This window comes from Stegodyphus dumicola, chromosome 2 (assembly GCF_044657685.1).
Source record: "Stegodyphus dumicola isolate Sdum_Otavi_A_Nest chromosome 2, ASM4465768v1".
Classification (NCBI taxonomy): Eukaryota; Metazoa; Arthropoda; class Arachnida; order Araneae; family Eresidae; genus Stegodyphus; species Stegodyphus dumicola.
Window position 1 is genome coordinate 163,643,754 of NC_140769.1, and position 13,556 is coordinate 163,657,309.

General features: G+C 33.6%; 1 protein-coding gene across 1 annotated transcript in view; it reads left to right on the forward strand.

Moving 5' to 3' along the window:
- Window positions 1–13,556, forward strand: part of Afti (aftiphilin) — a 74,927-nt gene that overhangs the window by 33,021 nt on the left and 28,350 nt on the right. The window contains exon 5 of the mRNA XM_035356143.2: window positions 12,167–12,283. Coding sequence (XP_035212034.2) covers window positions 12,167–12,283 — 117 coding nt within the window. The remainder of the gene's footprint in view (window positions 1–12,166; window positions 12,284–13,556) is intronic.

A 13,556-nucleotide genomic window follows, 5' to 3' on the forward strand; every position in this document is an offset into this window, starting at 1 on the left:
TAGAAGTGATACGGTTAGTGCTAAATTTTGATGTGTGAATGCATTCAAACAGGTGAAGTGCAGATGCAGCAGAAATACGTAATTATTCGTTATGTTAAGTACATCTAGCTTGGACATATTGCTGCCAGTCAAATCAAAGCCTGGAAGCCTGGGTGCGGATTCCAACTTTGGACATCATTTGCCCTTTGTTGCCAACACTAATGTTCAAAGAAATCCAACTGATGGGTTTTATTTCATGGTTGACAACTTGGAACTGCCGGCACTGGTGAATAACTATATCAACTGAAATGCAAGATTGTAGAATAATGGTGATGTCTGCGCAGGGATCACACAGAGTTTTCATTTTAATATCATTATTAATAATAACGGCTGTTAATGGACACTTATCTATAAAATGTATTAGAAATGAGTTCTAATACATTCTTCTATAAAATGTATTAGAATGAGTTCTAATACATTTTATAGAATGATTGTCATTTGTATTTGTGGGCACAGATCTTTCAGTTGTCGATTTGCGATTAGTGTTGAGGCTTAAATCCTGAAAGTTCGAACTGGTGATGTTGTGTAGACTGTTATTAGTAGAAATAGGTGAGCTGCTATAAAATGGAAGCAGGGTATTCCTTTGGCTGTTTAATTCTTGAAATTGTCTTGATGTATTTCTCAGTTGAGCTGTTGGTGAACCTCGTTGAGGAGGTGGTAAACTGCACATAAAAGAGGCATGACTTACATGTCCACATCATCAACAAGTAATACATTGAATGCAAAGTTGCCAACTCTTCCAATTTAGGCGAGAGACTCCCGATTTTGGATCGTTCTCCTGCCAACCTGGTTTTCAATATATTTCTCCCGACTTTTTCTTATTCTTAAAATTTCTCACAATTTTTATATATCTTGGGTTAATACTTCGTTCTCTTACATCTAAAAGAAAACCAAACTCGTTTTGTCAGTAAAAAATTATGCCGCGCTTCTGCTTTGTGAGTGAGACCATACGCGTTCGAAAACATTATGTTCTGGTTCTCCAATCGGCATCGAGCGCCAGTGTGCATCATCTAGCATATATTAGACAATGAGCACAAACCAAGATTATAGCAGTTATTTCGGTCATCTTGTCATTGACTAGTGTGAGTGCGCATGCTTTCAAGAAATAGTTTAAGAAATTATGGTCTTTTGTGTTAATTGTGTCTGCGAAAAAAGTAAAAAAAGTACCTTTCAAAAATTGTACACAGATGACTGTCCTTCTACTATTTCCTCACGGAAATGTAATACATTTGCTGTGTGCTCTGTTTGTCATTGCCATTTTTCAATTTCGCGTTGTGAAAGGGCCGATGTTCTCAAGCACGTGAGTACACAAAATCACAAGGACAATATGAATTCTGTTAAAAAAATAAGAATTTAGATTTTACTGTGCAAACAAAGAACCAAAAAGTTATTAATGCTGAATGCCTGTTTTGTGCCTTTTTACTTGAGCACAACCTGCCACTGAATGCATAGGATCATGCTGCAGCTTTATTTAGAAAAATGTTTCCCGATAGCAAAATCACTAAGAAATATTCATGTGCAAGGACCAAAACAGCTGCAGTTGTTAAAGAAATGGGTATGAAAAATAAATCTTCAGTTATTGACGGCATTAAAACAGCTCCGTTTTGCCATTCTACAGATGGAAGGAATAATACCGATTCAAAAGTGTATCCAATTGTTGTTGTTTATTTTAATCAAGTGTCTTCAGAAATTGAGTGTAGTTTACTTTCTATTCCCACCTTAGAATTATTACTGCTATTAGGTTGTCCGGAAAATAATGCAGATATTTATTATGATTAACCTATATCTTTAAAGTATCATAACTCAATTCAAAAACAATTATAGTAATCAAAATAAGCACCAGCCAAATCAATGCATTTTTGCCAACGAGATACAAGTTTATTTATGCTGGTAGAATAAAATTGTGGAGTTCTGGACGCGATCAAGTTGTCAAAGGCGTTTTTGGCCTCGTCTTGGTTTCTGAAGCTTTTCTTCTGCAGAATGTTATCCAGATGTTTGAAAAAGTGGTAATCGGTCGGCGAGAAGTCAGGCAAATATGGAGGAAGAGGGAGAGTTTCGTATCCCAATTCGTTCAATTTCTGTAGGGTCAGTTGCACGACGTGCGGCCGAGCATCGTCATGGAGAAGAACTGGCCTCTTTCTGTTGACCAATGCCGAGCACATGCGTTGCAAGTTTTGGTGCATTTTGTTGATTTGCTGACAGTATTTATCTGCCATAATTCTTCCAGATTTAGGGAGCCGTGTTGGATGAGACTGGCCACAGACCACCAAGCAGTCACCATAATTTTCTTTTGGTGCAAATTTGGCTTTGGAAAATGTTGTGGTGTCTGACCGGGATTCAACAACTAAGCTGAAAGTCTCTAGTTGTAGGAGAGAATCCACTTTTCATCGCATGTAACAATTCGATCAAGAAAAGCCCCCCCCCCGAGAGAAGAAGAGCAGACGACACTTCAAAATGGCGATTTTTTAAATTTTCGCTCAATTCATAGGCACCCACTTATTGAACTTCTTTGACTTTCCTATACAGTTCAAGTGACCAAAAAGCATTGTTTTGCTTATACCAAGCTCTCAAACAGTTATGCGCGGGTTTGTTTCAATTTAAGTCTTCAAATTATAGTCAACAACAGCTCAAGAGCGTCCACGATGCTCTTGATCTTCCGGGTCAAATTTTCCACGACGAAACTTTTAGTACCACCATTAAACTGTAGATTCATTAATACACTTCTCACCCCATACCTCGTTGACATTTCGAGTGGTTTATGCTGCGCTGTGGCCTAGCTTGTACTCATAAAAGTAAATTTGCAGAAAATCCCGTTTTGACATCTAAACAAAAACACTAGTAAATATTTTTTAAAATAATTATGGAGCAAAATGATTATTATAGAAATATAGAGCAAAAATATAGCTTCAAAATGATATATAAACCAGTGTAATTCAAAATATTTTTGTTGCTAAAAATATACAGGAAAAATAAACAATTGCAAAAACCTGCATTATTTTCCGGACAACCTAATAATTAACGAAAATACAATTCTTCTGGATAATTGCATAGCACTTGTTGCTGATGGTTCACCAGAAATGGTAGGTTTGAAGACTGGTGTTGCAGACATCTTAAAAAAAAAAAAGCTTCGGATTCGCAAATTATGAGGTACACCTGTCACCTCTTAAATTTAGCAGCTGAAAAAGGAGCAACTTCTTTACCAATAAATGTGGACAAGCACATGGTTAATATTTATTATCTTGAAAGGAGTTCTAAAAGGAAGGAAAAACTTTGAAACATATATGTACACGCTGGCTATCTTTGAAGAAATGTTTATCTAGAATCCTTAATCAATGGAACCCCCTTCATGCATATGCATTTTTTAAAAATTGCACTCAGTTTTGCAGTTTACTATTAGAAAACTCGGATAAAGTTATAAAACCAGCTAGAATTGACACCCAGTGGAGTTTAATTGGAAAACTGAAAAGTCCTGATGGAATTTTAAAGTATAGTGAACCGTCTAGAATAATGTTGGCCATTCTGACAATTCCCCATAGTAATGCAGAATGCGAAAGGATTTTCAATGTTGCTACGAAAACAAGGACTAAATTTAGATGTAACATTTAGTAGTGACACATTAAAACTTTTTATTAAAAATAGCAAAAGCAGGCCTATGGGGCAATTGCTATGAACAAAATTAGGAAGTTTCTTTCTTAATGAAAGCAAAATCTGCCACTGTTAATAGCATTTATACGAAAACTGATTAAAGTATTATTTTTTGTTAAAAGATGCAAATAATAAATATGTTTTTTACAAGTAAGTATTTTTGTAGTGTTTGTATTTAAGAATTAGTAACTGAACTTTAAGATATTTTTTTAAAGTTCATTCATTATAAAAAAAAGTATATTTTTATCATTTAAAAAGTCTTTTCACCGTTGAAAAAAATCTGATTTTTGAGTTGAAAAAAATCTGTTCCTAGGTTGGCAAGTATGTAAATGTTATCAGTTTTGGGATTATATGTGTGGCGTTGCTCATTACTTATATTAGAAGATCTAATTTGAGATCTTGGAGACTGATGCTGCTTGTTCTCATGTTTCGAATTGCATCAATATTGCCCTGTCAATTAATTCTTCGACAGTGATAAAATTCTGGGTAACCAAGGTGATTTGCCATTTTTCTTCTGTAGTGTCACCAATGATCATTGAAATGTGGTCAGGCTATGGAATAGTAAAAGGAGCTTTATCCAGCATGGCATCATTTGCGGGAATGTAATCAACTATAAAGTTTTGCTATGCTGCAATTTTGTTGTATTAAAAATTCTTTCATTGTTATGCTTCTTTTAAATCTTGAGACAGGAGCATGTTCCAATCCTATCCAATCATTATAATTTTCCCCTGTTGTCAACTGCCAATTTTTTGCTGATCTGTCAAGGCAAGAAATAGCATTAGTTAATTTTATTTCATCTGATCAGTGAATCAATGTTGAAATTCTTTTGACCTTGAGCCATTTAAAGGCATTATCAATGGCATTTTTTTGGGCAATATTCTTGGTAGATGTAATTTGGAGATCGGGGAGATATTTGTCTATCTCATAAGAATTTTTGTGTCTCCATCAGTGTAATGAGCATTGCAGTAATATTTGAATCTGTTTAAGAAGATGGGGGAGGTGGGAGCGATGGATGAGATTGATTACATAAAAATTCAAATTGTTTCGTTAGTTATTCAGTTTGCTTCAATAATTCTGTTTTATCAAGAAGTGTTTCTTCAGGATTAATCTTTATTGGATAATTGCATACAAAGAGTAATTAATTCACCTAAAGTTGCATTATCAGTTCTTTTGGTATTACCCTCCACAGTATGCGAGATTAAATCAATTTTATTTCTTTTGAGCAAAAGTTTTCTGAAACATAAGTTGTTTTCAACTGTTCAATTGTTAAATGACAAAGCGTTTGTGTCTCTAAAGAAATTGAAACAGTATTTATGATTGTTGACATTTTATTTGTTTGTTTGTTTATAGTTGCTTTTGTTGAGAAAGGGCAAGGGGAATTAATTAAGTTTGGGAAAATTCTTAGAAGTAAAGTGAGCAAGTATTATTTATCAATAAAACACTACTTTTAAAAATATTATGAACAAAATAATATTGTAATTATTAAAACAATATTATTATATATATAAAAGATGAAAACTTCATAAATATTCATAGCCATATTCATCAGAAGTGTATGTAATTAAGTTTGCCGAAAGTGGTCAACAAAGAAATGGTAACTCAGCCATTTCTTTGTCAAAAGTAGTTAGTTGAAGTTCTTTTGCAAAAGCTATTTAGAAGTTTTCGCAAAAGAATTTCAACTATTTTTAAAAAAATTTTATTAATTTTTTAAGATACCGGCTGTGCCGTATAACGGATTATTAAAATCTAAAATAGTAATAGAATTTAGAAATTAGGTTGTTTAGAATTCATTTAAAACTCAAGCAAAGACTATATGAACTGATAGCGTTATTTTATTTTCCTAACAACAAACAAACAAGAAACCTCTGTTGCCACACATATTCAAACAAATATTTCTTTTTGGGGGGTTCTCATGATGCAAAACACAAACATGAGCCTTACAGTGGATAAGACTGCTGAACACTAGTAGTTTGTTCTGGATTTGGTTTTCAGCAAGTGATCTTGCTGTATTTAATTTTTAGGGCTTTACTCATATACGTTGTTAATATGAAACAGTTTGCTTTGAATGTTCTGCATGAAGGCAGCACTTCCTTTAAGAAGAATTCAAAATATGGTTTCACTTTTTTCAAAGTGAACCCGAAATTCGGTTATGTAGATTCACATTCCGTAGTTCATACACAAAATATTGAGCAGGTTTGGGTTTGTTCAAAATGGCGAAAAAAGAACATAGTGAGACAAAGAAAAAAACACAAAAGAAACATAGTGGCAAGATACCATTTGAAGTCATATTTTGTAGAGTTCATGTAGGGGCAAAAAGTGGTAGCTCAAAATTTAAAAAAAAAAAAAAAAAAAATAATAATAATAATACTTTTGTAGCTATTAAAGAAATGATTACCAAACATTTACCACCCGAAATAAAGAAAAACTAATTATATCAAATTAGTCTCAAGCTGGCATCTGCTCGAGCGATGCTTTGACAAAAAGGTCAAAGTTCATGGATTTAAACATGGAAAACTATTTAAAAATTAATAACTTTTCTAATTAACTTACCGACTTGAAAGAAGTATCTGCGTTTAGATTTTTGCGATATATTTTATGTTTTGCTTCCTATTTTTTTAAAGATGTATTCATTCGTGTTATATATTTCTGTTACTGTTCCTTTAAAAATTGCATTCACATTTTATACATTTGCAATTTTGTGTGTGATAAAATCGACACACTTTCTTCATTTATTTGTTAATTGGTTTATCCCATTGATAAGTGGATTAAATTGCAATCAATGACAATAACTACTTTTTTTTCAATATTTAAAATTTACTTTTTTTTTTTTTTTTTTTAATTAAAGATTTTCTATGCAGATATTTAAACAAGAAGTTGAAATTGCTATTTAAAGTACTAATTGAAATTTTGACTAAACATTTTTTTTTCGTTCAGGGTTTTATATTGAATATGTGTTCCTTGGAGATGGTATATGGAAACTTTTCTTATTATAAATAATTATGAATTATTAATTGCATTAATATATATATATTAATACAATTTTGTGTGTGATTATGTTGAAGTTTATAAAAAAATAAAGGAATTTTAATAACGAATCTACTGTTTGAATAACAAACCAGAAAATTTTCACGATTACTCTTTCTACAACGGCCCATTAGCGGCTGAGCGGTAAAGTCACTGAACACTGATAGTTTGGTCAAGCTTTCGAATCCCGGTGAACAGGCTGGCTGCATGGGTGTTTTTGTGATTTTCCGCATGTGTATAGTTTATGCGGTATCTTCTGCATGCATAAAGTGGTTACAAAACCGCTGAACACTGGTAGATCGGTCCAACTTTCGAATCCCGGCGAATGGGCTGGCTGCATGGGTGTTTGCATGATTTTACGCATGTGTATCGTGTATGCAGTCTCTTCTGGATCCATATGTGAATAAAGCGGGTGCAGCCCGCGCAAAACCGCCGAACACTGGTAGTTCGGTCAAACTTTCGAATCCCATCGAACGGGCTGGCTCCATCGGTGTTTTCGTCATTCTATGCATGTGTATCATGTATGCAGTATCTTCTGGATGGATATGTGAAGAAAGCGTGCGCAGCCCGCTCAAAACCGCTGAACACTGGTAGTTCAATCTAACTTTTGAATACCCGCGACAGGGTGCATTTCGAATACCTGCATGGGTGTTTTCATGATTTTAGACATGTTTATCGTGTAGGCAGTATCTTCTGGAGTCATACGTGAATATGATAAAATATAATAGTGCTTTTGAGTTTTACTATAGAAGAATTAAATGTTTTGATACAGAATAGTGTAATAATGCATAAAAATATGAGTAATTCAAGATAATTTTTTAATATAAATCCCGCACAAATCTGCTGAACACTGATAATTCAGTCCATCTTTCGAATACCAGTGAGCGGGCTAGCTGCATGGATACTTTCGTGATTTTCTGCATGAGTATCGTCTATGCAGTATCTTCTGGATGCATACGAGAATAAAGCGGGCAAAGCCTGTGTAAAACCGCTGAACTCTGGCAGTTCGGTCCAACTTTCGAATCCCGGGGAACGGGCTGGCTGCATGGATGTTTTCCTGATTTTCCTCATGTGTAACGTGTGTGCAGTATCTTCTGAATGCATACGTGAATAAAGCAGGTGCAGCACTCGCAAAACCACTGAACACTGGTAGTTCGCTCCAACTTTCGAATACCGGCGAATTTTAACATCGGAATTCTTTAAAAACGAACAATGATAAGCAGGCTCAGCTGGTGGGCTTGCCTGCTAGTTTTATAAATAAAATTCTACACTGCCTTAGAACAATAATAATATGGACCATATATAATTTCTTTGAATACAAAATAAGAAAATAGGTAAACTTCATAATTGTATCTGTTTAGGGAAACTTTTAAAACTTTTCAAATATAAACATTTTAAATACATCTGCTAATTATGTTACAAAATCATAAGAAATTTCAAAATATTATAATTTAATTATTTTATCATTCGAAACAAAAGTTGAAATATCGATACTAAAACTATGCTTTCTGTGAATATCAACATTCTAATTTACTTATTTTATACAAACTGGAAGACCCGCAGCTTTCTTTTAATATAAACATTTCCATCTATTAAGAAAATCCACATCAACAAATTAGTGTATGAATTTTCACCAATGGTTAAAGAGATGCTTGCGGCAGTTACTAATATAGGCCTCCGTCTCTTGTTTAAGGGCATCTGACCTTTTTTAACTGCACTATAACATTATATTAAAAAAATTAACTGCACTCCATTATATTAAAAAAAATATCTTGAATTACTCATATTTTTATGCGTTATTACACTATTCTGTATCAAAACATTTAATTCTTCTATGGTAAAACTCAAAAGCACTAATATTTTATCATATCCTATACTAATTTTTCAAATTTATTTTCTTTTATTCTTTTCTTATTATTCTTAATCTTTTTATTTATTTTCTTCTTATTATTTTTTAAAAATTCTTATCAGCAATTCAAAATTTTCAACATAAATTCAAAAATATTAAGATATAAGATATTAATATCCCTTCCTAAAATAATATCACACATAATTATGAATAGTTAAAGCTTTTAAACAATAATTTCAAATTCTTAAAACAGCACAATCAAATTTTAGAAACTTTATGCAAAATGTAGAGTCCATAGCATATTTAATAATTTTTTCTTGTAGAGATATTAGGTTATTTTGTTGCAGGAGACATGAAAAATTAGCATTGCCCTCCTCAGGACTTGAACCTGGATCTCTTGAATTTGCGCAGAGTGTGCTACCAATTACCTCACGAAGGCATACAGAAAGGAGGGAGGAAATACCTATTAGCTTATTTTGAAGCAAGAGACATGAAAAATGTGCATTGCCCTCGCCAGAACTCAAATTTGGACCTCTCGATTATGCTCCAAGCGTGCTGCAGTTACACCACAAAGGCATGCAGAAAGGAGGCAGAATGTACCTTTTAAGTCTCATAAAAAAATCTTATAAGTCTCATTGGAAAACAATTCACACGAAGATAAAAAAATTTTGAGTTTTCATCTGACAAAATGCTATTAAGGAAAGCAAAAGTACAAATAATAATTTTCTATTGCACATACAGATGGAAGACAAAATAATACGAACACCTATGAAATAATAGAAAATTTTTATTAATAGAGAGGTAGACTACTCTTTGACTGAAGTACAGATTGAATGCGACTGGGGATAGATGCTTAAAGGTCATGGATTTATTTAATATTTAAAGGAATATTAAGCCATTCCTCCTGCAGAGCGGTCTCTAATTCCGAAAGTCCAGATGGAGGTGGAAATCGAGAACGAAGTTTGGACTCCAAATATGCCCATAAATGTTCAATAATATTCAAGTCCGAAGATTGAGGGGGCCAAGCGAGATGTTCAATTGCATCGTCATGCTCTTCGAACCATTCTTCAATATGCCTAGCAGTTTGGATAGGGGCATTGTCGTCTTGAAAAAGCGGTCGTTCCCAAGGGAATACAGTCTGGACAAAAGGATGGACATGATCATGTAGAATGCTTAGATAGTGATTGGATGTGATCCTCCTATGCAGAATAACAAGGGGCCCAAGACCGCGCCAAGATATTGCACCCCATACCATAGTGGCACTACCTCCACACTTCACAGTCGGTAAGAGGCAGTCAGGAGGAAACACTTCTTTGGCCATTCTCCAGACATAAACGTGTCTGGTCGTCTGAAAAAAGGTGAATGACGATTCATCTGACCATATTACCTGTTACCACTGCTGTGGGGCCAGCCTTTGTGATCTCTGCACCATTGGCGTCGCTTGAAAGCATTAGTTCCTGTCACGAAGGGTTTACCAATTGCCACTCTGCCATAAATGTTCGCAGCAGGAAGTTCCCTTTTGACAGTTTTTGTTGAAACGAGGTGCTGGAGATGACTGTTCATTTCGCATGTTATCTCAGATAACGATTGCATGTGCTTACGAGCTACTATGCGCTTCAAGACTCATCTATCCCTATCAGCCAGCTTTGACTTTTGGCCACTGTTGTGCTTTAAAGACGTCTTCTTACCCTCTTTCCTGTACGCTGTCATAACTGTATTCCTTGCACACCCCACAAGGTTTGCTGTTTCCGTAACCGATGCTCCACTTAAACGCGTTTCAACTATCATTTCCTCTTTGGAACTCTGACAGGTCTGCCAGTTCAACTTGTCACAGACATTTCGATCGAAGCATGCAACACAGGTGACTGCTGTTGAGAGACTGATACCTTCCTCTTTACACTTACAAGGTGGCAGACTTCTGTTGCAGGTGGCGCTTCTGTACTGCAGCTGTGAAACACGTCATACTTTTTCACAGGTGTTCTCATTATTTTGTCCTCCATCTGTACTTGAACCACGTTAAGCGTAGATTGACGACCTTGAACTATGTGTAATGCTAAAATCTCCTAAGCGTTAAACCACTTTCATGATTTAAAACACACATTCTTTCCCCCCCCCTTCTAAATATTGTAAAGATGGCTGAAGCAAGACTTTTCAACTTTTGGATTTTGGACTGAATGCATACTTTTTGAATGTCTTAAATATTTTACTGAAAATAAATTGGGAATAAATGTTCCATTTCGCTCTTGATGCATTTGTCCAATTAAAATGTGATGAAAGCAACATTCAGAAGTACTGATGTAGGAGCACTCAGACATTGAAACATAGAAATACTGATTGCGCATCACATAGATAGGATAGCTTCATATTGAAGGGGAAGAATTTTGATTGCATAAAATGCTGAAATGTTGAATTTGTAATGACTGAGAAACTTGGCAGTCAAGGGGGATTAAATTCCATTTTTTATTTAAATTAGCATTTATGGTCACAATTCATTTGGCACTGTTATTGTGCCTATTCAAGAAAATTTACATTTTTTACTATTGCTGCGACAGGACAGACATTTTATGATTTCAAACATTCCATAGTTATTATTTTCTGTGAACCCCTAGTTACAGTTAGAATCTTCTTATAAGGGAAGAAACAGCTGTGCCCTTTAACTGTGAAATCTTTCCAATGTAAAAAACTATTATGTATAATAAATGATGTTACTAATAATTCAGATTAGGTACATATATTTATCAAAGCCAAAAGCAAGAAATGAATTGTTGACCAAGACCAATAGGGGACAGTATGAGTTTGCCGAGCTCCAACCGAGTTTGATGGAGGAAACCTCGGGGAAACCGAAAACCAAATGGCTTCTATCCTTCCTCCTCTACCAGAGACCACTCAAGGAGATATTCAACTCGAAATTTTAAAGGCCATGTGCTATAAAGAAACTATATATGTACAAAGAGATGATTCATGCCTTCAGGATTTGAACTTGAGTCCAACAATATGATAGCCAGTACCATCAACTGCCACATTAATCAGGGTGGTATTTAGTAAATGTAAATATTTCTGTTGCTTTACATCATTCTGCTAAACATGCGTTTAATTTTTACAGCCTTTTTTGTACATCTTGTTTTTAGCTGCTGCATAGTTAGTCTTTACTATGAACTTTTTGTTGCAATTGAAGTCTACGTTCTGAAGTGAATCAAATCTTCCTCTGAAACTTTGAAGTCATTCTGGTTACATACTTCAAAAATAGTTGTTAACTTTCAAATGTAATGCACACATTTGGTCTTTGTGAATGTTTAAAATTTCATGTTTTTTGAGAGGAAAAGTCAGTATTAATAATTACACAATAAAGAGAATCATTTCTGCGATATGGCTATGAAAAAGAATATCATGAATTCCGTTTGTTATTATATGTTTTATTAGGATCATTTTTGTGTGTTTTCCTGCCTTATACTAATATATTTTGTTGCCTTCTATAACCTGTCTTTTTTTATTTGAGAAAGGTAAGCTTTATGCATTCTCAGAATCTTCTAATTATGATTTTTAAATTTATGTAAATTTGTAATAATCTATATTGTTTGAAAAAACGGATTTTTCTTCGTTTTCATTTAGTTGCGCACGTCCTCCGTCCCAATTTTCGCTTCAAGTTTGAGTCTGCTAGAACCAATAAAGGGTCAAACAAGTTCAGCTAACCAGGAGCCAGAAGATAGAAATCAGAGTAGTCCTCGAGTAAGTATTAAATTGAAACTGTTTGTATTAATAGTACATTAATCCATGTTATCATTTTGACAAAATAACCAACTTATTTGCCATCATTTTGCAAAACTGAAAATCTTAGCAAACTGGTAAGGTAATATTTGTCTTAACTGCCTCACCTTAGCACTGGCTTTCCTTTTCGTTTCTTTTAATGATCAGTTTAAGAATGCTTAAACAATCTGAACTTTTATGTTATTTTTACCTTGGGGAAACATTTTTAATGTAATTCTAGTTGATTCCATGCTGATAAGTGTTCCAGTCTATCTCAAGTCTTAAAAATTATCAAATATAACATTTCATAATCTTATTTTTTTTTTGTATTATAGTACTGATTAGAGATAAACTTTTCTCTTTTAAAATGAGTATGTTATAGATTATTAATGATATAGAAACTCATTGTACATTTTTATTTATAGCTTAGCTATTATCTTTAATTTATTGTTGGAAAAAAAAATTGATAAAATGGTTTAAGTTTTTATCAATACATATGTGCAGGTTTAAAATGCAAGAGTTTGCTGCTAAATAATGATGAAACATGTTTAATCTGCATTAAAATAATTAAAATACAATACTAAAGTAATACAATTCAGGCTTAATTGTCTCAGTACACGATAGAAGCAGGATAAAAGTTAACGGAGCAACTTGCTGTTAGTCGCCAAGCTCATGATGCATAGCCAAATATTATGTATAGTGAAGGATATTTAAATTTGATGATGATAGCCGCTAATTTTAAAGATTTTCGGATATCACAAAACAAAGGTGACATTTACCAGTTAACGGATTTTGTAAAGAAATGTGGAGAAGTGGTAATAAATGAAGATGATACAAAAGAAATTTTTCATTGTGATGACAATGCTTTTCAATCATCAATCAATCAATGAATGGCGAAATCTGTAGTAGATCCAGAAAATAGTACTACTGATAGTGAAGAAAGTAACAGATAAGTTACTGAAAACGAGAAAATTTCGATTGACAAGTTAGTCAGAATTCTCAAAACAGCAGTTACAGGACTTCAACAATGTAACTGAACAAGAGATTATGTATGTTTACAGAATTAATAGAAAGTGTTAGCACAAAAAACGAAGCAACTTAAACAACTTACATTGAAAGAAATGTTTAATAAGGTAAATATTAAGCTTTTTTTTTTTTTTTTTTTTTTTTTGTAAATTTTGATGCCCTTTAGATCATAAATACTTCACTTCATTATTTCATAAATCACGATTTCATGTTTTAATTTAATAATTTC